The 26,369-nt window shown below is 41.3% G+C and overlaps 3 protein-coding genes across 4 annotated transcripts; 2 read left to right on the top strand and 1 right to left on the bottom strand.

The window, feature by feature from the left end:
- Positions 1-667: 667 nt before the first annotated feature.
- asb14b (ankyrin repeat and SOCS box containing 14b) lies at positions 668-4,104 on the top strand. Its single transcript, XM_067527231.1, has 10 exons — positions 668-728; positions 1,283-1,435; positions 1,532-1,584; positions 1,675-1,806; positions 1,896-2,054; positions 2,154-2,399; positions 2,606-2,774; positions 2,865-3,399; positions 3,498-3,651; positions 3,740-4,104. The coding sequence occupies exons 1-10, from the start codon at positions 694-696 to the stop codon at positions 3,919-3,921; spliced, it is 1,818 nt and encodes a 605-aa protein (XP_067383332.1). The 5' UTR covers positions 668-693; the 3' UTR covers positions 3,922-4,104.
- A 476-nt stretch (positions 4,105-4,580) lies between these two features.
- tasorb (transcription activation suppressor b) lies at positions 4,581-17,158 on the top strand. Of its 2 annotated transcripts, none has more exons than XM_067527230.1 (23): positions 4,581-5,001; positions 6,684-6,829; positions 7,177-7,269; positions 7,371-7,443; positions 7,797-7,888; positions 7,984-8,118; positions 8,233-8,357; positions 8,471-8,502; positions 8,858-8,963; positions 9,179-9,282; positions 10,016-10,125; positions 10,472-10,544; positions 10,657-10,731; positions 10,928-11,785; positions 12,082-12,392; positions 12,491-12,593; positions 12,699-13,549; positions 14,066-14,188; positions 14,366-14,525; positions 14,608-14,716; positions 14,816-14,994; positions 15,115-15,249; positions 15,467-17,158. In XM_067527230.1, exons 1-23 carry the CDS (start codon positions 4,698-4,700, stop codon positions 16,696-16,698), a joined length of 5,529 nt encoding a protein of 1,842 aa, XP_067383331.1. In that variant the 5' UTR covers positions 4,581-4,697; the 3' UTR covers positions 16,699-17,158. The 2 variants fall into 2 exon arrangements, with proteins under 2 accessions (XP_067383331.1, XP_067383330.1); XM_067527229.1 differs by having other exon boundaries at positions 4,582-5,001; positions 15,464-17,158.
- A 2,374-nt stretch (positions 17,159-19,532) lies between these two features.
- Positions 19,533-24,754, bottom strand: LOC137138989 (amphoterin-induced protein 3). Its single transcript, XM_067525591.1, has one exon. It carries the CDS (start codon positions 24,752-24,754, stop codon positions 23,330-23,332), a length of 1,425 nt encoding a protein of 474 aa, XP_067381692.1. The 3' UTR covers positions 19,533-23,329.
- Positions 24,755-26,369: the final 1,615 nt, after the last annotated feature.

The following is a 26,369-nucleotide window of genomic DNA, read 5'->3' as shown; positions in this document are numbered from 1 at the left end:
TCAAGGAAATGTCTCTGGAAAACATACACTTATAAACAACTACTTAACCTCAGAAATCATCTTGAACTGAAAATACGTCAAATTATATAGTTCTTATAGTTTATATTCCACCAAATGGTCTGGTGGATCAATGCGTAGAGCATAGGGTGTGGATGCAGAAGGCCGTGGGTTTGAATCCCACCCCACCTGGTTAGTCCTGCCCAGCCATCAAGGGCCACCTTAGTGCTGGTCCTGAGCCTGGACAAAATGGGAGGGTTGTGGCAGGCAGTCTAAAGAAAACTGGCAAATCAACATGTGGAACACGTTCCACTGTGGCGACACCTGAAGGGAAAAGCTGAAAGGTGTTGATCTAGACGGGATGTATATCATGTGGTGATCTAAGTTACTTTAACTTGTGTGTATGTAAATACAAATCCATATTTAGGAGACATAATGAGAACAGTAATCGTTGCATTGGCACAATAGATTACATGACTGGATAGATGAAGTCCTAGAAATAAATCAACTTTCTGTGTAGGAGTCATCCAGCTGTTTTTTTAATGATGGCTGCAGTTGTGTTCTAAGCAAATGTGTACATGAGTTGATGGTGGCTGTTGTTGCAGTGGTCAGTTGCTGTGTAGACCCCGTGACCTGATATTTATAGTGGAAGAGGTATAAATAACCAGTATGTGTGGGTACAGAGCAGGCCACTGGATGCCTGCCGAGGGAGCACTGCCATTTGACAGAAGGTACTGTAAACAACATACAATGAATAAACAAAAAAGGTAAACTGGTTTGTGTGGATCTTAAAGCTTGGCGCTGTTGTAGAGGTGAACTTGCTGAACTCTGTAGCTGTTGAATTTCCACAATGTGTTGCAGAATTTTCAGGTCACTTAACACCTGTAACACTGCCTGATTTCTTCATGGCATTTCTTCTGCTACTTTAGGATTCCAAGTAGTGGTGGCAAATTATATCAGTAATCGTTTCTGCGGCATGCAGTTGGACTTTACATACTTTTATTTTGGCCATGCTCAGAGCTACAGTGAATACTGAAAATTCTCTGCAAGTGATCTGCTGTAATATTACAATAAGAGTGACTGAAGAAAAGTCATAGTGAAGACTGCTTATTTGCTTTAATATTGTGAATGTGTTTCAGTGTCACTAAACTCATAACTATAACTTGCTTAGCTGCACTGTAGTTCAGTTTCACTGTTGATATTTAGGGCTGCAAGCAGTGTGCTGTAGGTCTCCGGTATCAGATTTAATGCTCATGATTTCCTTACGGTTGGACTCTCTCCACAGCAAGTTCTTCTGCACTGACCCTTTCAGAATGAACTCAGAGACAGAATATGACTTCTATCAATCGGAAGATGACTTGGATGAAGATGAGGCAACACAATGTATTATTGAACAAAGCCTGATTCAGTATAGAAAGCTAAAAGGATTGAATCCAAGGTTAACATTTAAGGACCCAGCATTTCATGACTTTCTCTTCCTAATGAATTTTGTGTAAACATTCTTTGAATCCTTGCTCTGTACAATCTATCTAAGTGATCTGAGACCCAGTGAGGATCCGGATGAAATTTTCAAAGCAATCAAGGAGGGTGAGGTGCTAATTTTTTAACCTGTCAAACTGAATAAGATCATCAGATCAGATAAAATGTTCTGCCATGATATCCTATCTTCATACACAGGTGACCAGGATGCACTACAAAGACTGGCAGTCCAGCCAGAGACGATGTCCAGAGTGGATGAACGGGGATGGATCCCCCTGCATGAGGCTGCAGTGCAGGAAAATAAAAGAATACTACAGATTGTATTCTCATGTAAGGATATTAAAAGTATGACTGCAGTGTTTCATCATACAGGCTTCTTCTCAAATATTTGAGAGCTGATAATTTGTGTGCCATTCCAGCATCACCTCCAGGTGCCGCCCATTGTCGCACACTTAAAGGTGAGACGCCACTGTTTCTAGCTGTGGTCCATGGACGCAGAGAGAATGCCATATTCCTTTTACAGAACGGTTCCAACCCAAATCTCCAGAACGACGAGCAGGATTCTCCATTAGTGGCAGGTATCTGACATTAAATTAACATGAATGCACTAATACACCAAATGTAATAGAAACCAAAACACGTTTGCTAATAACTGTATTATTTTCCACATTTCTTAGCTATTCTGAATGACCAATATGACTTGGCCACGGTTCTGCTTCGCTACAATGCCAAAGTAGACCAAACAGGACCATTAAACAGGACAGCTCTACATGAGTGTGCCTTTTTAGGCTTGGAGAACTTTGTTTATCTGCTCCTAGTGTCTGGTGGCAACCCAAATGCATGTGACATCAAAAAGAAAACTCCACTGGCACTGGCTGCACAGAATGGACATTTGAATGTGGTGGAGATCCTATTACAGAAAGGTAGAATATATGGGATATTTAATATTTGTTTGATTATCTGACTTATTGAGGTGTTCTGACAATGTAATGGTGAAATAGAATTAGCATTTTTGTTTTTCAGAAAAGTTAAACAAAAGTTCATATATACAGTATAACACTGTGTTGTTCTCTGTTGTTCTTCAGGTAAAGAAATTGTCTATCAAATTTCTATACACATTTATTTTTAGGAGCCCATGTGTGGTGGGAATCGGAGTCAGGCACTGTTTTGTTCGATGCAGCAGCTTCGGGAAACCCTGATATCATCTCTTTGCTGCTGGAACAGGGAGCAGCTCCCAACCAGCCTCTTCACAGTGGGCACCTACCAATTCACCGTGTGGCATACCGTGGACACAGGCTGTGAGAAATTTTAATGTGACAACAGTTTTCACACCTTTAAAATAGTCTGAACCACTGTCATGTTAATAAATGTGGACCTGTCTTTTACAGGGCACTTCAGCAACTCATCCCAGTGACTAAAATTAGCGCTGTCAAAGAAAGTGGGATGAGTCCCCTCCATTCTGCAGCCGCTGGGGGACATGCCCATTGTGTAGAGGTACTGCTCAAAGCTGGCTATGATCCAAACTTCATGCTGCACCCAAGGGTGCGCCGCAACTATGATGATGAACGCAGGTCTGCCCTTTTTTTTGCTGTGTCCAACAATGACCTTCAGTGCACCCGCTTGCTGTTAGAGGCTGGGGCAATGGTGAACCAGGATCCTATCAACTGTTTGCAGGTGGCTCTTAGACAGGGCAACTATGAACTGATCAACACACTGCTGAAGTTTGGGGCAAATGTAAACTACTACTCCCGCATCAACACCACTCACTTCCCTTCAGCACTGCATTATGCCTTAAAAGATGAAGTCATGCTGAGGATGATTCTGAACTATGGATATGATGTTAAACGTTGCTTTGACTGTCCTTATGGTGACAGTTCCCATGTCTATGCTCCTTGGACCACCTCAGTCATCAAAGACATGGTGGTAAGAAAAAACATGTCTTAGGGTTGCAAAGGGTGAAGAGTAGCACTTCTTTTAAAGGTTGCTTTTTTACTGCCACTTGCCTCTGATTTTCTTTTTAGTTCTGTGAGGTCATAACCGTGTCTTGGCTGAAGCACCTGTCTGCTCAGGTGGTGCGCATCATGCTCGACTACACTGACCAGGTCTCCTTCTGCACCAAACTTAAGGAAACTTTAATGGAGCAGAAACAATGGCCAGACATCTGTCACATTCAAAGTATGATTAATAATGATTGCTCAACCTATCAGCAGAAACGTTGAAGGTTTTATGTAACTTCTCTGACTTAACTGCCATGGTTTTACAGGAAATGCCCGTAGCCTGAAGCACCTGTGTCGGTTGCGGATAAGAGAACATCTGAGATGCCTGCGCATGAAAGCTCCAGTTTTCATCAACTTCCTTCCTCTTCCTCCTAGGCTGAAAGATTACCTACACTACAAGGAGTTTGATGTATACAGCAGAGGCAGCATGGTTGAAAAATTATTGTAGAGGGACAAAGACGAGCACTCTTTGCCTTGTTATTTTCTGTTTGGGGTATTATTTACGTTTTATGTACTTTATGCTTTGCAGTGTTATTTCCCCCAAACTTGATTTAGATTTTCTATTTCTTAATTTAAACTGCACATGAGTGAATTAAACTTTGGTCCCAGTTTTTAATTATTGCGTTGTTTTTTTTAACAAAGTTATCAAAAACATCCAGAATGTCACAATTCTTTATTCTTTTAAGTAATAATGGAGATGAAAAGAATAAGTGCCTCATTGTCATCACCTTCTGGGTAAAGCAAGCATTACAACAGCATGTATGTTCTGCAGACACACACACTGTGTCTGTCAAACTTTCTTACAGTAAGAGTGTCTCAAAACTGTCATCTACAGTATTTGCGATCACTTGCCTCTCTTTTGTAAAACATGAAAATGTATGTTATACAAATGAAAACTACTGTATAGATATACAGGAATAAGACGTGCAAATTCAAAGTGTGCAGAATCGGGGCTGCCTCGCACATCGTGTTGTCTTTGTGAGTATTAGTTTCACCCACATGTTCACTTACGCATCCAGTTGTGGTAGTAATTGGCTCCGCCACTGGGTGGCGCCGATTTTCTCGTATGTAAACATAGTGACGGCAGCGTTTTGCAGTGGTGGAGAAGAACGTGTACGTCATTTTCACAATGGCGGAGGCTGGGTGAGGAGGAGAGTGTGTGAGAGAAGCGGCGCCGTAATCGTTACAGCTACATTGCCCGTAAGACGTGCACGGTGCCCGAAAATGGCCCTGAACCCCAACGCAGTGGGGAAAAAGGACTCAGAATGTACCGAGACGGACGATCTCCAACCGGACGGTGGCGAACCCCAGAAGAATTCCGCCGCCACCTCGTCCACAGCCAACCAAAATGGCGATCAGCCTGGATGTGGAGACAGTGTAATGCCCGAACATGAAGCCACTGAGCGGCGGAGGAGCGTGCAGACGGACCCCCGGAGCTTCAGCACTTCTCCCTTGCCGGGCCAGAGACCCGCCGAAGAGCTGCCACGGAAAAATTTTCAAATCCCGAGGAAGATACGGGAGCGGAAAGGTGGTGCCATATCGGTGCTATTTTGAACAGAGCCTGTACTGTCTTTCATATTTCTTCTGCTGCTGCATGTTAGCTACCCTGCTAGCTAGCTGGTCTGGCTCGCTAGTTTAAAGAGTTTTAACAAAATGTTCAGCGACATTTTGGGTTCAGATGGATCAGCGCCCTGCAGGTTAAGCACACCGATAGCCTTGACTGGTGTAGCGTGAGTTGTTTTAGCAGACACGGCTTTGGTAGTGAGGCTCAGGTATCCAAATTAACAGTGAGCAGCAGGCAGCTCCGTTGCTGTGAAAGCGGCACTTTGAGAACCGCTCACTTAAAAGCCCACTTGCTTGGTTTCTTCACCTTTTCATGGGACCATAGTCTGGTTGAATAATGTTGCTAAAGTCATGAGTGTTCACAGCCATCACCTGACATCATGTAAGTGTCTCGTTGACCTCAGTGAAGGGCATGGATGTATCCACCCCATCAGTCTGCACAGCACTGTGCAACTTTTTAATGAAGTCCAACTAATGCTGCCCATACATTGTCCCAGCTCGATAAAACTGGCATTTCAGAGCATCCTTTTTACACATCACCTATACACCCTTAAAACATTAAATATTTTGCAGCCCCATACACAGGCCCTATCCTAAAGGAAGGTTGAAGTACACATAAAAAAGTCGCAAAACAGTTACACGTATAGAGCTTGTTGTAAAACATATATTATTTCTTAAAGACAATGTTGAAATGTAGTGGCTCATCTTTAAGCAGCTGCTCCTGCCTGTGTAGTCAGCTGTTTCCCCACCATATTGCACATGTAATGTTATTTCACAAGTTAAAAACTGTAGAGCTGTGAGACAGACTTGATTGTATGTGTGCTCAGTGGATCTGTCCCCAGCCCTTTGTCTTACGTGACAGATCTTTACTATTTGTTGCCCATGGCTTGTTGCTGATGGGGCTCAATTCAGATGGCTTATAGTAATGGGTTCCCTTATTTGCACGTGTTTGGATAGACATGATACAACGTATGTAAATCCAGATGGATGCCAGGCTTGGTCACCTCTACAGCAGTTTCTTCACATAAGGGATTTCTGGTTATACTTGTAAAACAATGTTTTCCTAAATAACGCTTTATTCTCCTAAGCTTAGTTCACTAACCTGTTGAGATGAGCTTTAGGATTTAGCAGATACGTTAACATAAGACGCTGCTGGATCATAACACCCCCTGCTTACAGTCACCAGACACACACATAGAGAATTCTTGCTTGCCAGTGCTCCGTTCACATCACATCATCCTGTACTATGTTTTACATGAGAACACGTGACTTGAGTGTCGCACTTACAGGGATAAGGGACCCCCCCCCCATTACTACTGACAGGGCTACAGACATTTGTCCCTGTACGATCTAATGCAATCCAGTATAGCAGCTCTGCCATGAATTATGCTTTTACAAGGTTATAATTACTCATTGTTGAAGTGGAAACTGTTTGAAATGTGATAATTCTACTGTTTGTTTATTATTGAGGTCATAGTGGGTGGTGGAGTTGTACTGGAGGGCATTATAAAATGAGTTGGTTCTGATGTTTTGGCCACCCAATTTAAAATGAAAGAGGGTGCCAAAACATAAGAACCAAGGGATTCCACCATATGCCATTTATTTGCTTCTATATTCTAATACACTCAATCCTCTCTTTGTGCACAGGCTTGTACCAGTTTCTGCCTCCTGACAGTCGGGAGTTTGAGGACCTTGTGAAGATTGTCTCCTCGTTTTACCTCGACTCATCATCGCGAGGAACCTTCTCCTACTGCAAGGCCAGGCTAATTCACAATGAACTGCTGGAGAAAGAGGTTGACCATGGTTTCCTGTAACTTAGTGTTAGCATTAGCATTTCAGTTGCTCTGTTTTTACCAACAGTTTCAGAATCAGAATCAGAAAGAACTTTATTGCTGAAGCCTATATGGCAAAAACATAATTGTCTGTCTTCAATGTTGAGATGTTGAGCCACTTGAGCCAAGTGTTGTAATTCCACCAATGTTTCAGTAGCACATATGACAGAAAAGAGCACACGCTGAGAACAGGGTGTAATAATGTTCTCAGCATTTGCTGCTTCAACTTACACCTACTACCAGAACGAACATACTGTGTGCTTCAAGCAGCTGTATCTCATTTGCTGTCTACTCCCTTTGTGTGCCAGTTCATCGAGAAGCGAAGAGAAATGAAGCAGGAGGGGCGCACCGAACAAGAACTGACTGAATCGTACTGCTTCCTTTTTCCAGACAAATCCAAGGTTAACTTGGCTGTTTTGCTGAAACACATATTGATAATTGACAGGTTATGAAGCATTATTTTTGTCTTACTTGATTGTGAGCTTTGTATGTTCTCTTGTAGCTCCAGTGGATCTGCGAGAAGGGTCTGTCTGTTGGACACTCCAGGATAACCACACTAGGAAATCCATCAACGGGTAAGTTTCCCTGTGTTGTTGGCCCGGCGGTTGATTTAACAGTAGAGTCGGAATAGAAGTAGATGGAATTAGATTTTTGGATTCCTGTCTTGATGAGTTTTACTAGCCATACTATTTTATTTCATTTATTTATTTTTTCCGGATTTCAATTCAAAGTTTTGTCTGCGTCTGAAAATATCTGTTTTGCTTCTGACATGATAACATTACCAAGCAAGAAAGCTATAGTGTGGCTTTGCTTTGAACAGCAATATGGGTGATTTTATTTATTTATTTTTAAATACACTAGATTAATGCATTTTGCAGTATAATTTTGGTGCGTTCCTCTGGTGATTCTTCTATTTATTTCATTGTAGGTGTTTATCTCTCCAAGTATTCTGATTTGTTACAAATCAACCCTTTTGAAGTGGGGTCATTTGGAGACATGATTGTTTTTAAAGTCATGAGGGTATGGCTGCCATTAAACTTTTATTTTGTAATGAACAGATTTGTAATTCTTGTCAAATTTGAAGCTAACTGGTATACATTTTTTTTTTTTCTCAGGGCCGAATAAAGCACATCTACGAGAACATGCCTAAGAATGCAATAGAGCCTACACCCAAGTTTGACTGTCACTTATCCAAAAGTGCCAATAGAGTTACATCTTTGCTGTCTTACAGGGCTTTTGAGCTCACACAGGTAACATTAGTTATTCTTTATTTACTTGTTGTATGTATGTGTTGTCAAAGAAATGTTTGAAATCTTTTTTGGACAGTATTTCTCTGTTAATGTGAGTCTTCCATTGCATTCTAGCAATATTTCTTCGAGTTTGCATTTGATGAAATTAAGGCAAGGCCCAGGCATGTGTGCCCCTATGCTGTGGTATCCTTTCAGTACAAAGGCAAGGAGGCTGCAGCAACTCCTATGACTGTGCACAGGTACATATCACTACAGAAAATGGTGAAATGTATTTGCAATACCTTGGCAATTCTCTCACTGATTTGTGTTTTCTAATTTTTATTTTTTATTTTTTGGTTTCTGTCCTTAACAGGTTTAACACTATTCCCCCTGAGGGAAGTAGAGGTAAAAAAAACAATTACTGTCTTTTTATAATATAAACAATAACATATTTAATCATTGTCACCACTTTGTGTTGTTTTAAATGTGGTGCACAACCAGTGTGCAATAAAACTAGCTGCGAGTCTCTAACAGAATTGTTAACTGCTCTGATGTTAATCAGTATCACAGGGGTATTTTATTTGTTTTATTCCTAACTTAATTTTCATTATTTGTGGAAAATAATCCAACCAGCTAGCTCATGTCTAACAAAGAGTGTGTGACAAAAATTAGCATTTGTGACAAAACATCACTCATGAAAAGTTAGAACTGCTTTCTGCTTACATTATACATTATTATTATGTTGTTGATGCCATAACAGGGAAAAGCTGCTACACTGTGTGGAGTGGTCCACTTGTAAACAAGGGGCAGGAATTATTCCCAATCTGTTTACGATCCTCTTCACGACCCTACCTTCCTTTTAAACTGTGAGTAAGCAAGTCTCTTATGTTATTTTGTGAATCTCTGAAAAACAAATTCAGTGCTACTAGAATCTTATTAATTATTAAAGGCACTTTTTGCCACAAATTACTTTTACATACTGAACTTAATCGTTGCATATATCTTGTAGTTGAGAAGAGGAGGTTAGTATTCACTGCAAAATGATTTGCTTTCTGACAAATCTCCATGTGTTCACCTGTAGGCCTGAGAAGCTGGAGGTGACTCGGGGTATGCAGCTGGAGCAGGTGAAAAGAAAAATTCCCCCTGTGCTTTTTTCTTGGGACACCTACAGTGCATCACGGGAAGGTCAGTCTGAACTAAAAATCCCATGTAGATCTCAAAATAAAATATAATAAAATATTTGGTCTTGTGTACAGAAACGCAGTATAGTTTATAGCACAATATGAGGAAAATCTGCAAAGTGTTCAATTGCCAATAGCAAAAATAAAATAAATATTCTGCTGACAATAATCATGGGGTGAAGTTTAATCAGTGAATAATAGATATATTAAAAAAAAATTTAAAAGCTGATTCCTACTTGGGGCTGCTGGTGCACCCAAAACGCTTACGTTTTGCACACTCTGATTTGATTTGAGAGTGATTGCATATGCGATGATCTGATAGATCAAATGTTCACATGCGCAGCGTGAACCCATTGCACGAGTAAAAAGATTTCTCATGCATTGCAATTCAGACCAGAGATTCGAACCTCACCCCAACAGGTGAGACCCCACCCAGCCACCAAGGGCCACCTTGGTGCTGGTCCCGAGGCCGGATAAAATGGGAGGGCTGCGGCAGGAATGCAGGAAAGGCATCCGGTATAAAAACTCATGCCAAATCAAAGTGTGGAAAACATTCTGTTGTGGCTCCCCCTGAAGGGACAAGCCAAAATCTGTTGATTATTGCAATTCATGCACTCTTTTGCCTAGTGTTTGTCACACATATGATGACAATGAAAATATAATTCATCAGTCAGCTCTAGTGCATAGATGAGTTATGTGGCTGCTTTGTATTCAGACGTACTGTTCTCTGCCCACAGTGATGAAGTGTGGAATGTCCTGTAGCTTGTTTGAGGTAGTAGATGGAAAAGGCAAACCGAGTTGCGGCAGTTTGGCAGCACTGGTCAGCAAACTGGAGAGGGACAGAATGGTGAGTCACCCTGTAGCTGTTGCCTACCATGTTCTCATACATTACCATTCCAAAAAGATCTGCAGTCAGCGCATAGTTTGTCCACAGAATAAACTCAGTGGAATTCACAATTGTTTAGAAACCCTCACAAACCTCATAAATAATTAACAGTAAAAGTTAAGATATTTATATATTGTTGCATTTATGCATCATCATTTGATTGTGTCATTAATAAAGTTTTTGTTTTAAACCCAGTTTTCCTTGGAACCTTGTTAAAAACTATACTAAAGTGCCACTGTCATACAAATATGCACTTATTTTAAATTGCCTACATGGTCTCATCTGTCTCATCTGTCTCTTCTTAAAGGTGCTGGTGAAGTCCTTGCTTGACAGGGGTTTTCTTTTCCTGCTCTCCTCAGCTCAAATGGTTGAGTCCAAAGGTACCAGAAGGCTTTTACTTCTACCTTATACTGTAATTTTCTGTTGTGTCAGTTCAACACCTACTACCTAAAAAAAAAATAAAAATAAAATAAAAAAAAAACTGTTTTCTAGAGCGACGGGGGAGAGCTGAGAAGAACCTGCAAGCATTGTTCATATTTCAGGAGCCAAGGGTGGTTGTTAAATATTGTAAGTATTATTCACCATTATTTTTCTTATCCAGCAGATTCTTCCAGAATTTGTTGTTTTATTAGAGTGTTCATTTTTGAATCTTATCTGCCTCTTCAAAAAACAATTTAAATTATCTCTAAATGATCTGATCACTTTACGTGCACATATTCATCGTATCTTCGACACAGATATTTACATATATCTTCAATTTCAGCATCTAGACTGTTTGAGCCGGAGCCGCTGACGGTGGAGCCCCAGCCTGCTACACTGTCCTCCATGGAGCACTTTATTCCTGCTCTGCACTATGCCCTGTTCAAGCTGCGGCCCAACCCAGGAAAAGACCTGAGCTCTGGGGTGGAACGACAGGCCGCTGATTACCTAATGCGGATGGATTCGGGCACAGTGCGACCATTCATCCTGCCTGACTACAAGTGTAACATGGACGATCGAACCATACCGGTCACAGTACCTAGACACAAATTTAACATGGACGCAGTACTGCGTTCTTATGTCCATAATCCTGCCAACTATATTTTACCACTGAACAAGGCAAAGGACATCATTGAAAGAATACGGAATCCTGTACCCGTACCTACGCCTGCTCCAGGCCCTGTGGAATACAGCCCTGTTTCTGACTGGGGTGGCTCAGACAGAGGATCAGACAGGGCAGAGAGACCCTCAGAAAAGGTTCACCATGAGAGGCAACCTTCAGAGAGGCCACCACAAGAGAGACAAGCCCAGGAGAAGCCACCCACAGACAGCAGCAGACGGAAGCCTGGGTTGGCACACTCAAACGGTGCTCAGTTGCAGCTCAAGCCCCAGACTGAGAGCCAGCCTCAGCCTCAAAGGCTGCGGCTGTCCCAGAATGAATATGATAAAGACAAGATGAAACAGTTGCTAAAACTGATTCAGCTCCATAAGAAAGCACTAATAAAGGATCCTGGGAAGGAAAGGGGAGAGGATGGAGCCTGGGATGCCAACAGTCTGAAGAGAAAGTTTGAAGGAGATGAGAGGGGAGGCGCGAACAAGCACCAACGCACTGATCCACTGAGTAATGGGGAACCGAGTAGAGGTGAGTCAGTAGCCTTATTTAAAAGGTGTATATTTATTTTTTGAGAGACAACGCTGCCTTTTGGCATCAGATAATAGTCGGTTATTGTACTGATTAAAATCAAACCTTAATTGATGTCTTTCATTTCTAGATGCATGCATTTTATAGTTTATATTCCTGCCTTCCAATGTGGTTGCGGCCACTATTGCAGAGGTATTTGCTCTAGATCCTGAACCTGTACGTTTTTTCTTCCCTGTGTGATACTGGATTATTTGCTTTCGCATTATTAGCTTAATTGTGTATGTGTGTCCTATTAGGCACCCAAGCAGATGATATGGGAGATGAAAGTACGCAGAGTGACAATCTGACAGCAGTGATGGAAAGCATGGGTATTTATGACACCGATCTAAGAGCCCGCGGCAACACCAACTCCTCAGCGGTCAGCGAGACCCATCGTCTTCTTAAGATCCTCCTAGCCACTCTCAACAAAGCCGTGGCTCAAGGTTCAATGTCTTTGCAATCAAATCACGGTGAATCATCAACGGTTTCAGGAAGGGGGGAATCTGCTTTTTCTGAACCAGATCTTAGGAAACAGAATGAGCCCCCATCACAAACTAACTACACAGAGGTAAAATGTTGTTCGTTATTGTGTTGTTAATTTAGTACTACAATGCATTAAAAGCATCCATATACCTAAAGATAACCACTGGTGTTCTCTCTCTTCAGGAGGACATGGACTGTAGCCCTGATAGTCCCTTCAGCATAAGCTCCCCACCAGAGCAAGCTCACACCTCAGATAACCCAACCTGGGTTGTTCCTGTGAATGAAGGTACATCAAATCAGTTTGTTCACACATACCTCTACTCCTGCAGCTACATTTAGATCTGGTTCACAAGGCAATACTGTGACAAGTTTCCTGTGTGCTTTTCTCCAGAAAAACCACAGCCTTTTCCTGAGACGAAGCCCGAGCCAGAGGCTGCAATAGTTGCAGACACCCAACCAGAGCCTAAGACGCCTGTGGCCGAGGAAGTAAAAGAGGAGGCTCCTCCACCGACATTACCTGTTGTAGAGGAGGTTCCCTTCAGGCCCTCCATCAGTTTGGACACTATACTTAACCAGGAAATTCACAGCCTCACTTCTGACATTAAAAACATTATGCAGACTCACCACATCTGTTATACCTCACAGCTACCACCACGGTTGCCTCCACGTCACTGCTGGCAGCCCAACAGCTGCTTCTCAGACTTTGTTGTACCCTATGTATCCCCTGTCTCCATTCAGGGACATGTCAAAGCACTGTGTGAGAAGATGGACAAGTTGATCCCTGCCCCACCTGCTCCCTCCAAGGTCACTTCTCCACCTCCCCCAGTGACAGCATCTCATCTTACAACACCAGACCCTGCCCCCATTCAGACTTCCAAAACTAAAGCAGAGCCCTCCTTGTTGAAAAGCACCACCACCTCTCAAAGTTGTAAAGTGGGCAGTGTCAAAGAGACAACTGCTTCCACTAAGGCTAAAACAGAAACCACAACCGCAGAGGTAGTGGGAGAGATGTATTCTCCCTCTCATGTCACATCGGACTCTCCAGAGCTCAACTCTCAAAATCCATGTTCTGCTTCTGGCAGTGGGTCTGGCCTGCTGGCCGGCAGCCTCATTGGTCAGCTGAAGCCGGAGGTCTTTAGCAGCCTGGTGGAAATCTTTAAGGATGTCACTAAGAATACAGTAAAATTCTACATCTACTCTGGTGACGAAGGGGAGGAGAGTGAGGTCTGCAAGGAAATAAAGGTACAAGAAAACGTTCCAGTGTTGCTGTGAGAGAAAATTATGGATCATGATTTGTTATAATTGTATAGTGTCAGAAAATATTGAATTGTTACTCTGCAGGTTCCCTGAACTGTAAGTGGGTCAAAATCACAGGCATTAATATATAGGGAAGAAAAATCAAAATCTTGTCTGTGGATCATTTAATAAGGTTGTTTAAACATAAGAGCTTTTAAGGTTATTAATGAGGTTGTTTAAGACCGATATGTGCAGAATTTTCTTTTTTTGTATTTTTCATTTATAGACTCATTCTAGTTAACTTTTTTTAACTTGAAATAAAGAGCCTCCACAGCTTTCTGTGGTGATACGTGGCACAATGTATGATAGTAAACTGCTTCCTTTTTGTTACCGTGTGTTTCATGTCTCAGTGCTCAGCTCTTTATGCATCTGTCAGTCACTGAGTACTTTTACATGCAAGAGAGAAGGACACATTTCATCTGTCTGCCTCAAACAATTACGTTTCTCCTGTCTGTCACAAAGGAGTACTTAAAAAGCCTTGGCAACAGTGAGTGCAGCCCGCAGACATTTCTGGAAAACAGCGGCAGTTTAGATAAGCTCCTCATCATCATTCGGAACGAGGACATTGCTGCCCATGTGCACAAGGTAAGATCACCTCTTCTCACCCTCTTCATCAGCCTCAGCTCCAGTGTCTTCAGTTCAGATGACTCAAAAGCACAAATAATAGTTTCATTTGAATTTATACACGTTCTGTTTAGGTTTGTTTTATATGTTTTATTATCAAAAAATAACAGTGAAATAACATCTTATTTTATCCTGCAGATCCCAGCTCTGGTATCTTTAAAGAAGTTGCCTTCAGTGAGCTTTGCTGGAGTTGACACTCTGGATGATGTCAAGAACCACACATATAATGAGCTGTTTGTGTCTGGCGGCTTCATGGTGTCTGATGAGTTTGTCCTCAACCCTGACCTTATCACACAAGGTAAGACTTACTTTCTTTGTACATGTTAATGGAAATGTCAGTTGGACAGCACTTCAGAGCATGCATTGCTTGTATTGTGCAGAGCGCTTGCAGGGGCTGCTGAAGTTCTTGGAGGAGCAGAGCACTCCTGAACACCCCTGGCAGTGGAAGGTGCACTGCAAGTCCCAGAAGAAGCTAAAAGAGCTTGGGAGGTCAGTATCTCGACAGATGCTCAGCCAAGATGGTAATAATGATGTTATAATGGTGCTGTCTTGACACTGCATTGGTTTACTGTTGCTGTTTTCTTGTAGGTTAAACACAAACACTATGGGGCTGCTGAATCTTCTGACAGCTTATCAGAAGAAGCACCTAGTGGAGTTCCTCCCTTATCATGAGTGTGACACTCAGTCGCGGCAGGCTCCAGACTTAGAATGCCTGATTAAGCTCCAAGCACAGCACACACAACAGCGGCATCTCATTTTCCTCACAGGTATCTACATCACTGTCACTAAGATGCCCTTTGACACAACATTGTTGATACACACACACTGTTCCTGACTAATTGACTGTATGATTACTCAGTGTTACATGATGTGATGCCTTTTTGCAGAGAGGCCATTTGAGATGTTCCTACAGTACTCCAGAAATGGAATAGTGATAGCAAGCATTGATGACGTTATGAGTGGTTTCCACAGTCTGATTGGCTCGATTAATCAGAATGAGCTCCCAACACCGCCCTCTACTGGTATGTACTGTAAACAGCAGGCCAATCACTGAATTTCAGATCCCTTTGATGTTGAGTTGCGGTGGAATTGCTTTGCTAAATTGCCTTTGGTTCTTGTTAGTTAAACATGTCAGCAATACCACCACTTTTTAAACATTTATGATCCATTATTACGACATTTGTAGACAATATCTTTATCTCCCATTTTCTGTTCATCTTTCTCTATCTCTCCCAGTAGTGAATGATGAATGTGTGGAAGAGGAGGACATGTCATTAGATTCTGATGATGGCGAGCCTCCCACGATATCAGATCCCTCAGAACAGAACCAGGACTCTGAGAAGGAGAATCCTCCGCAGCCACCCCCACCAGAGATGGAGGAATTTCGTCCTCCGCTCCCAGAACAGCAGGCCACCCCTGAGAGAACTCCAACACTGTCAGATTACAGTGCTCTAAGAACCGCCATCTCTCAGTTCAAAGCCACCAACCAGATAGGCATTGGCTCTTCAGACATTGGCAGCTTGTCACCAGGAGGTTTTCCTGTGAATCCCCACCAGAGCTTTCTGTGCCCTTCAGCGTCCTGGTCATCCTACACTGGCTCTTCTAGCTATGCGGCATCCCCTGCTTATCCTGCGTCGCCATGCAGCAGCACCCAGGATCAGGAGTATCGACCCCCAGTTACAGCTCCTACCACAGTTCCAGCCCCCCCGGTCACAATCACAACAGGACCTCTAGCCAACCTGGCTTCCCTCCCCTTGGAGGTCAAACCTCCCCCTCCACCTCACCTCATGATGCTGGGTCACACATATGGCTCAGAAACTGGAGGAGCTGGGGCTACTGGGAATTCTCCGCTCACCACCCCCCTCCCTTTTACAGACCAGAGTGACACGGCCCAGCCAGGCTACGTGGCCGGCATTTCTAAAAATGCTAGTGGGACGCCCACACAACATGACAGGACAGCTATCGGACCTGGGGAGGTTGTATGGGGCACGGCAGGGACCAGCAGTTGTGAGACTGTCACATCTGGCCTGGTGGACCCAAGTGGGCTTTCTACGACTGGGGAAACTGTAGGAAGTAACACCCCTAGCAGTCAAGGGGGCAGGACTCAGGTGAATTGCACTGATAACCTTGGTCCATCTGTGGGCATTCCCACAGTGGCCACCAGGGCAGGAGCAGTAGTCAGACCTAAGCTGCCTCCACATCCAATGTGTGGTATGGGATATGGTAGTATAGGCAGCATCCCAGGACAGATGGATCACGGGCCTATACGGGGGGCTTTGGGGCCGGGTTCTTTAGGAAACTATCGAGGGAGGGGAGTCCCACCTGTAGGACTTTGGCCTCGGCCAGGACCAGGACATGATCGGGGAGGTGGAACTGGAAGTGGACCTTGCTCTTGGGGTTTTCCAGGCAGGGGTGGGGCACAGGATTACTACTCGGACTACACATACTCTCACAATTATGCCCCTGAATAGACAATGACCATGATCTAAGGGGCAACACAAATGCCATACTCCAGAGACTATTAGAGATGGCTGAATGTATATATTTTCTTGTCATAAACATGTTGATTTAAATCCGTAAATAAGGATCATGGTTTTCTACATTAATAAAAATTGATACAGGCAGTGCCGAGTGTCCTACTGTCACATAAACTGTATGTACACTCTTTCCATGTGAGGTATTTGAGACCCCGTTCAAACCACTATATTTATATTTGCCAAGAGATGTAAATGGCCTTCCAGCTTCTTGGAATTTATCATGTTATTTCTGTTTGTCCCAGTTTGGAACGGTTTTTGAACAAGGGGAAAGGCTGATATTTTTTTAAGGAAAAAAAAAAAAAAGTGAATGAAATTTCACTTTTGCTGTTGGTTTTCTTTTTTATTTTATATTTGGTTGTCCTAAATTCTATTAAAATAAAACATTTCAAATCTTGTTTGTGATGGGTTTGAGGACAAGCATACCATTAAACATTTTACTGAGCTGCTGGCAATTTGGATGTGGAGCAGTGAGATGGATAACTTAACATCGTGTAGCTGGAGACTAGTATTAAATTTGGTAAACAAACGTGTGAAGAGAAATGAATTAAAATAAACTGAGAGCTTAAATATATTTGAGAAAAAATTCTGGTGTATTGGTACAAAAACTGTATGCCTGAAGTATATTATTAAAGGTATTTAATACGAGTGAAAACATTTTCCATCATGCCGATGGGCACAGAGCACTGCAGTAGAAACCAGTGAAATCTATTTTTTCTTGCAGTGTAAGCTGTGAATAGAAAGCAGTTTATGAAAAATTCTCAGATACCATTTTGACAGTCAGTGACCCTTCAGCTCCATCATCACTGATGGGCTCCGTAGGTTTCAGGTCCGCTCTGGGCTTTTTTTTTTTTTTTTTTTTTTTTCTTCTTTCTTTTATCGCAGTGGAATATCTGGTGGAGTCCAGCACTAGAGGTCGCCGTTACCTCTTAATGTGAAAAATAGGTTAACACTTATCTCCAGAGCCCCGTTCCAGCTGTGCAATAGTAGTACCATGGTAACTCTGGAAACTGTGAAAGAATGTTTTTCCCCATTAAATCAATTGCTGATAATACCCTTCACTCAAAGCCTTATTTATTTATGAGAGGCTTACCAAGCAAGAATGTGTGTTCCAGCATTACCTTAGTCCATATGCACGTTTACCCCTAGAAGCTGCTTGGCACAAATACATTCTCCAGCCGTGAGCAGCTCCAATCGGAGATGTTTTGTGTGCATCGTTCAAGGGATTAATAGAGGTGTTACTATAATACAAAGAAAACTATCCAAACAGTGTGTGTGTGTGTATATATGTGAATGAGCATGCTGGGATAAAGCAAATTACAGACTAAATGCTGACTGCATGGGTAATCTAGCGCCCATTTTTCTGCAGTGTTTTAAAAACCAGTTTCCCATTCTAATTAGAAAGTATAGTAACAATATTCCCATTATCATAACACTGTGACATTAGTACTTGTATTTAAGTTACTGAGCTGATCATGACATGGCTTTTACTGCCAACTGTTCGGTTATGTCCAGTAATCACTCTTTTTTTTTTTTTTTTTTTTTTTACCCTTTCTAGCTTTGTTCTTCACTGACTCAGTGGAGAAATGTAATGTATTTAACATTAGGAGCTAACGCTAAATGTTTTACTAACAACTGGGTCGCTGAAAACACTGAGTGTCACAAAACAAAAAACAATGTAGAGATTATCAACCACTGTATTAAGCTACCTAACAGTATAAAATAAGTAGCCTAAGGAAACTCACCAGCTACAACCCTACAATAATGCTAAAACATTAATGCAACATTAGCTCACTAATAATGCCATAAATATTAATGTGACAATAACTGGGACTTTTAGTACTACGGTATTTTTACATGATAATCATTGTTAATGAGGGGGATGTTTCTTGGGATACATCACAATGTGATATTGGTACCATATTGATGGATGAGGCATTGATATACACTTTTCTACATAAGAAAAAATGGAGTCTAGAATTGCTCTATTGCGAAATATATATTATATAATATATATTCATCACACATATACTCATTGGGAATTATTTATAATACTATAATTATTTACTGATACTAGGCCACTTTTTCTGTTGAAACTATTTTAGTTACTGTACATGCTTCTGGTTAGTTTAATAAAAATGTTAAGTTCATAAGTAAATAACGTAAAGAAAACTGTCAAAAAAACTCAAGTACGTACAGAATGTACTTCAATAGAGTACTTAAAAATATGGGAATTCTTATTCCATCACTGTGTGAAGCCAGCCATTCTTACACGCACACGCACTAATCTGATTCCATCTTTCAAAATAAAAACATATTTCTTTGGACAAGGCCAAACAGAGAAAAGTAAACACCAGATCAAGAAAAGCATATTCCCTTGCTGCACAGTTCATGTTCTAGACTGTAGACATGTTTAAGTGTTTACATGTTTCCTGAAGAGGCACCTCAGCAAGGCGTTAGGCTTTAGGCAAGAATACATTTTAGCTTTGCTCTGATATGGACGTAACTAAGTACTATTTCTCTTGTTGTGGGCCTTAATACCTGAGATTTTTAGTATCCTCTTGTTTTCATTGGTATTGAATTATTTTAGCGTGTAGCCTACAAGACAACATTGCCTCAGAGTAGAGCATGACCAGGTAAGGGGTGTGGTTAGACACATACAATAAAACAATGAAAGTGAAACAAAGAAATATATCCAAAGATATACATCACCCATATCACAATAGATATGACAGACTACAGACATGCTGATGGTTCAATGGAATTGTATACAGTGGTGCTTTAAGTTAAATAGACAGAGTGTCAGTGTGTTAAGAACAATTAGTACTAAACACAAAGTACACATTAGGCTGATGAGAGTGACATATAGTTTCAGGATTATTTGGTCATGAACCAAATGAAAACACGGACCTGTTAATGAAAAATCAGGGGATAACAATAGTCCAAGGGAACATGAACCTCTGGCAAGTGGCAATATGATTCAAAACCACATGATAATCTGAAGCTGGAAAAAGTCAGGAAACAGTTTCATATTTCAATCTGGATATCAGGCTGCACCAAAGTGGTAGCAAATGATACTGTCATCTCTAAAGGCAGGCTGCCATAAAGTATATTATCGAGTATCACTGACACTATAAGACATTGTAAAGAGGGCACCCATACTGTCTCTGAAAGTAAAGATCTTTTTTAATGGACGTGGTAGAGCTGTATTTTATCAGGCTTCATTGTTGTCTAGACACAGACTGAACACCAAAGACAAATAAAAAGACAAGAGGATTTTGCAGAGAAGTGCCCAGGATCAATGGTATAAAACGTACACTTTGAATCAGTGTCCTTCATATGTAGATCATAGCTTTATTACTGCATATACTCATTTTTAAATACTCATTCATGAGGAAACGTGCAGTGTTCCCCACAGGGATCTAACCGAGACCAGAATCCTGGTAGATGTCCAGCCGCTTCGTATTGCTGTGAGAAAACAGCCTGGGTTTAAATTCAGTGTAAAGGTAGGATAAACACTCTGTTGCCTGCTGCATAGCAGTTCACAATTATTTAAGCCTATTTTTTAACCAGCCAAGAGCCTAAAAAAGTTATACAATGTAGTATAGTACTCTGGTGGATTTGGAAATAAATGTTGTGTGAATTTCTTGAGCACATTCTAAGTGGAGCGTCCAATTAGAATGAATAAGGGCTTTAGGTGGTATGGTATCCATTGGACCTTCAATGAGCTTGTAAATGTGGGTGGTACAATGTCTAAAAGATGTGTATGTATCTGCCACAGCTGGATGCATCCACTCCTGCCTGATGACTGTTTTGACAGCTCAGTAATAGCCCCTGTTGACAGGCAAGGCAGCCATCCAGGAGTGAAAGCAATTCAACTTGTGCTATTCAGAGTAAAAGTCCCCTTTCACAGTAATTAGATTCTTAAATAAGATGATTTTGTATCCCTAGGAGCCCCACCGAACTGGGGAAAACAATTAATCTAGAAAGGGAACTGCAAGCTATAATTGAAGCTTGATGGAGTGTTTTGCTTCAGAGAAGGGCATCTTTTCAAGCATCAAGAGGTCTTTCCTTTACATCTGTGTAATTTGTTAGAGCGATTCAGTATAATTTGCAGGAAGCAGAAAGACTAAGCTATGCCGAGTCTCACCTTACTGTGTAGACTAGAAATTCTGATGTTAGGCAATTAATGTAATTAGTAAGGCTGTCTATAAATGTATAAGTACATGTTTCTAAAGTAACTTCAAGAAAATCCAAATTTTATTAAAAAGCAACATGTCATATAAGGCAGTTTGTTGCCTGTCCTAATTTGCATAACCAAAGGTTCGAAAAAACAGCCCTAACACACGTGAACCTATGAGTGCTATAATTGTCTTGATTTCAGCAAACAAATTCTCTGTGGTTTGAAACACACCACCTTCTGTTTCAGATGAGCAGAAACAAAAAAGTCCAAAATGATAATTTACACCTATTTTTCTTAAATGCACTGTTAAGGCCTCCCATTTTTAGTAAAGTGCTTACTGTCACAAGGTTAAAATAAAATTCTAGATACCTAATAGCATTAGGATACTAGCTTTACTCATCCTATCTGAGACTGATCCCAAAATCAGCTGTGTGCTTGCATAACCAGGGTCAACAGGAGACCCTCTTTGGAATAGAAAGCCTTTTATGAAATGCTCACATTATGTGTCATTTTTTGTTTTAACCTGTTTGCTAATCATACCAGAAACAATATATCCCAACCCAGCTATATGTGCTGTATCAGGGAGCAAAACCAGATTAGAGGGATTTTAAAACACTGAAATTGACGAAGCACCTGGTTTCTATCCTTTTGTTAATCTCCTAAACCCTAACCATCAACTCATTACCCCATGTAATGTCTCTGTAAAACAACAGGTCATCACAGAATGATAAAACATGGCACATCACATGGCCACATAGTTGCATATTGCATAATCATTGTTAAGGAATTAAATGTTGTTTACCACTGTGAAACCATTTAAAAATTTGCCAAACATATAAAGTCACTAATAATGTGATTAAACAGAGTGATGCATTACAACACAGGGCTCTTTTTTATAACAGCTTTTTGCTTAATCCCTGAGAGTTTAGTAGTAATGATACTCTGCTGTCAAAAAGCTCATCTGTCTCAGTGTCATGCACGGCCGACCATTTGATTTTAGATTTTTTTGTCCATGAATTCACATTCAAGTTGCACAACAATGTTATTCTCTTTGGGCCTGAAAGGAGTCAAGTTTTAATTAGTGATTTAGAAATAATCAAAGACTTCTTCTCTAATGATATGTTCCCCTTTGTGAGATGTGCAGTTACCTTGACATTATATGAAGGATTACATGTAATCCTTTTCAATCTCAGTGCAATTTTAGTCACTCTCAAAACATCATTGGTGCATGGACATGGAATTGAAAAATTAAGAAATTGTTGCCTCAACCTCCATCACTCTATATTATCTTTGGTCACTGACTGTTCTCATCCCGTACAATTATGCGCTGTCATGGCAGTGCATGCAGGCCCTTTCCCATCATCTTTCAGCTGTGTTGTTGTTGTTGCAGTGTGCATTTGAAGCACATTACAGTGGATTAAAAATAAACAAAGGTATACAACCTAATGCCTCCCTCCGGGGTTTGTGTAAGAGCTGCTTGAATATTTGTCACTTCAGTTCCGATTTTGTGGTTGTGTTTGTTCCACAGTGTTCAAAGTGTTCTTCTGTGTTTGATCAAAGAGATGGTGACTTTGAAGAGCTGTCCAGTTGCTGCTATTGTTGTTTTTGGTGTGTTAACACTCCTGATTTCTGTACTTTACCATTTGTGAGATAAGCCGAGCACAGATAGAAAGTCATTGTTTTTTGTTGCCAGATAAATGCAACAAGTTTGTAAAAGGTATGAACAGTTTATGATGGATCAGTGCAAGATGCATCTCTATTTTCTGCTCCATAATAAAAGCTGAGCAGGCAGCTGATCTAATAGGGGTGAATACTTAATGGGAAACAGGGAACAGATGTTTGTATAGTTGTAGGTTACTCAAGTTACAGCTACTATATATTGTAACAGATATGATGTGTGTATTTAAAGTTAAATTCAGTTGATGTAGTGCTATCGCTGAGATCAACTTAACCAAGGGACACAGAGTCAACTGACTTCCTGTGGTGTGTTACACTCATAACTTAGAGCCAGATGCAGTAATGCTGTGCCTGAGCACACAGAAAAGCTAGTAGGTGACTCTTAGGGCTGATAATGACTACTGTGATTGAACAATGTAGGTACAGTACAGTACATTGAAGGTAATAAACTAAAGTTGAAACTTTTATTTCCACTACTGGACCAGATGGCAGAAAAGGGGAGAACTGAGACTGGATATATTGACTTATGTGTTAAGGAAGGTTTTTTTTTTTTATACATCTCACAGTCAGGAAAGAGACATCATATTGCTTTTTACCTTATGGTGTTACAGCTAACTTCTAATAAGATTTACATGCTAATTCCTGAGTAGGGAATTTCGGTTTGTCCTAAAATTTCTGTTTTTGCATTAAAAAAAAGAAAGTTCAGTATCAGCTTTCAGGTATCCATTCATTTCCTTCGTCACTCATCATTGGCTCCATGAATGCCACGTGCTTGTTAGTTTGGATTTTGGGTTGATCTCTCGTAGAGTAGGAGAAAATTGAAGCTAAGGTGCTGGGGTCGTACGTTGCAATGGGGATAACTGGAGGTTTGGGCTGTTTACAGCAGCTGCAGCGACATGGAGTCAGGTAGAGGTAAATGAGGACGAGGACCATGGTCACCAAACAGCCCAGCAATGTTGTGTAGCCAGTGTTGAATGACTCTCCTTCAGGCAGCAGCACTGTCACATTTACCTCCCACGTTGCATTGAGTGCCTGTGTAATATCCATAGCTGTGCATACATACGGACCTGTGTCATTCACCTTGACATGTTGAATCTCTAGTGTACCATTAGGAAACAGGTGAATTAGAGTGTCATTTATGCTATCCTGTGTGATGTAGCCCTTTCTGGGAGAGAGCCATGTAAATGAGAGGTCAGTGCCATTCAAAGATGTTGGGCAGTCTAGATGCACCGGGTCTCCCTCTGAAACAAACACGGTTGAGAGGAGCGTGGTCAGAGGCTGCGAGATTGTTTTGTCCAAAGTGCAGTTGTGGAAGACACGGGTGTGTCGCAGGAACCGGATAGATGATCGGTGGTCCCCATTAAAGGAGCAGGTGTGCTCATCCCTGAAGTCCTTCAGAGAGCCATAACCCTTCAGATCCCAATGCCAGAACACACTGTACATGGAGCAGTCACAGATCAGAGAGTTGTTGTGGAGATAGAGCCCCCGCTGCACCAACCCGGGCAAAGCTTTCAAATCTTCCCAGGGCAGACGAGCCATACGATTGGACGAGAGGTCGAGCATGGTCAAGAAGGGGTGACTATGGTCTTGTATGGAGAAGAATGGGAAGTGTGTGATCTGGTTCAGGCTGAAGTAGACTTTTTTTAAACTTCTCAGACTGCTTAGTGTGCCAGCCTCCACCTGTACGATTTTATTATTGAAGAGAAGGAGCTCCTCCAGCTTCCACAGCCCCTGGAAGTAGTGCTGCTCCACCACTCGCAGCTTGTTTGAGGATAGGTCAAGGTGCCTGATGCCAGTGGTGTTGTGAAACACACCATGGCGTAATTTGCTGAGCTGATTGTGCGCTATCTGGAGGTTTTCTAGTCTGGACATGTTGTTGAAGCTGCCCCATCCCAGCCAGGACAGATTGTTGTGGCTGAGATCAAGGGTGACAGAGAATAAGGGCAGAGACAAAGGTAGCTTGCTCAGACCGCTGAAGCTACAGCTCACTGTGTCAGACATACAGAGGCACATGGCTGGGCAGGTCTCCTCAGAGCTACAAAAGAGACAGAGAAGCACCAGGAGAGGGCCTGGATACAGTCCAAAGGTCATGTTTTTGGAAGTAGGATACTTCAAGGGTTCCAATACCTGCATTTGTCCCTGGTTAGATAACAATCAAATGAGAAACCACAGGATATGTTAAAAAGGTGTTCTTTTATGACCCACCAGCTGCCTTGACATTTACAAAAGATGTATGAGATGATTACAAGGTTAATGCCATGGAGGAGGCCTTAGTATCTGTAGTACAATATGATAAATTAGTTCAGTGTCACAGCCACAGATCTGTGTGCCTGTATCTGTTTTTCATAAAAGTCATATAATTCATCTTTTGAATTACAGACACAGACTATTTAGGAATGCTCTACAGCATATACACAGAATTAATATAGTGAAGTGCAGTAATGAATCCGTTTTATTATTTTTCTTGATCAATCAATTGAGAATTATGAACATTGGTGTTCAAATACATTGGTGCACATATGAAAATGTTTTGTATAACAAAATGTCCAAGACCCTAATAATTTTAGTGTATTATCATCTACAATGACAAAAACTGAAAATATTCACATATAATAGAAACCAGAATTTTTATTTAAAAATGATTCAAATAATATTGCATCAGTCTTACATCAGATGTTGTGTTAGTTGTGATGGTTCAGTCATTCTACATTAAACAAGAAACGTGTAAACCCCTGATTGTTTTATTTCAAAGTCGTGAGCACAGAGCGAAATACTGCTCTTTAAAATAACTTTTCTCTGTTTGTATAGGTGACTTGAAGTTGAACATTATCAGAGAACACTTCAAACTGATTTGCCACTACTGACTTCCTGCAGAAAGGGGAAAAGTTCAAACCACTTCCAGACAAGTGAGCAATTTGGCTCACTCTGTTTATCCCATTCCTCCATCCAAAAAAAGCATAAAAAGCACTTCAATCCACAAGAAAGCTGCTTAGCAACAACACGATGCTCTAACTTTGCTTTGCTTTTTCTCATTCAAAGTTGTAAAAACTATCAATGAATACTCACAACATTGTTGTGTGAATCTTATCTTCTTCTTGGATCCTGCTCCTCCCAAGCTGCTTGAGGGATAACGCACTATATTCTCGTCTTTCTCCTCTGCCAAGTTTAAGGTCCCCTCACTGGCTTTCTCCTCATCCCAAATGAGAGTACCGCTCAGCAAACATCCTGCAGTGCTTTGCAATGTATAACAAACAGCACAGAGCTCTCCTAATCCGCCACAATCCCCTCCTCCTTCCTTGTGTCATTTAGAGAACAGCCTTGCCTCTTCCTTTCTCATTATTAAGTAATGATGTTGGTGGCTGCCCTTCCTTCTCTCTATCTCTTTCTCTCTCAACAATATCAGTTTTCTCACATATTCTATTAATATTCTATTTCATTAAACTTTTATTGCTTACTAACAGATTAGTAGAACCTAGGAGCTTTCCTCATGAATAACACATATGGTATCCGGTAACCTTTCCCCAATTATCCCAGAGGAATGAAATTTAGTGATTCCTACAACACTTTTTTATTTTTTCTTCTGTGTGTGTAACTCTGTCTGGATGTTGGTTTACTTATCATTGTAAATGCACCTGTTTCTTTGAGAGTTCTAGGGTATAGCAAATCCAGTCCATCCCTCTTCATCTCTCTGTGTATCTTGAAGGCTTCTGTGTTGAAAGTCTTTTCCCTTCTGAAGGTCTCTTCTTAC

This window comes from Channa argus, chromosome 13 (genome assembly GCF_033026475.1).
Source record: "Channa argus isolate prfri chromosome 13, Channa argus male v1.0, whole genome shotgun sequence".
Taxonomy (NCBI): Eukaryota; Metazoa; Chordata; class Actinopteri; order Anabantiformes; family Channidae; genus Channa; species Channa argus.
Note: the sequence above shows the minus strand (reverse complement) of the source record. Positions and strands in the feature narration are given on the sequence as shown.

Bases quoted from the DNA above. Each gene is read 5' to 3' on its own strand.
- tasorb (XM_067527229.1), top strand. From the start codon at position 4,698: ATGGCCCTGAACCCCAACGCAGTGGGGAAAAAGGACTCAGAATGTACC. The intron at 6,830-7,176 runs GTTGACCATGGT...TTTGTGTGCCAG, and splicing joins ATGAACTGCTGGAGAAAGAG to TTCATCGAGAAGCGAAGAGA. The intron at 15,250-15,463 runs GTATGTACTGTA...TATCTCTCCCAG, and splicing joins CCCAACACCGCCCTCTACTG to TAGTGAATGATGAATGTGTG.
- LOC137138989 (XM_067525591.1), bottom strand. From the start codon at position 24,754: ATGCAGGTATTGGAACCCTTGAAGTATCCTACTTCCAAAAACATGACC.
- asb14b (XM_067527231.1), top strand. From the start codon at position 694: ATGCCTGCCGAGGGAGCACTGCCATTTGACAGAAG. The intron at 1,585-1,674 runs GTGAGGTGCTAA...CTTCATACACAG, and splicing joins TTTCAAAGCAATCAAGGAGG to GTGACCAGGATGCACTACAA. The intron at 3,400-3,497 runs GTAAGAAAAAAC...TTTTCTTTTTAG, and splicing joins CAGTCATCAAAGACATGGTG to TTCTGTGAGGTCATAACCGT.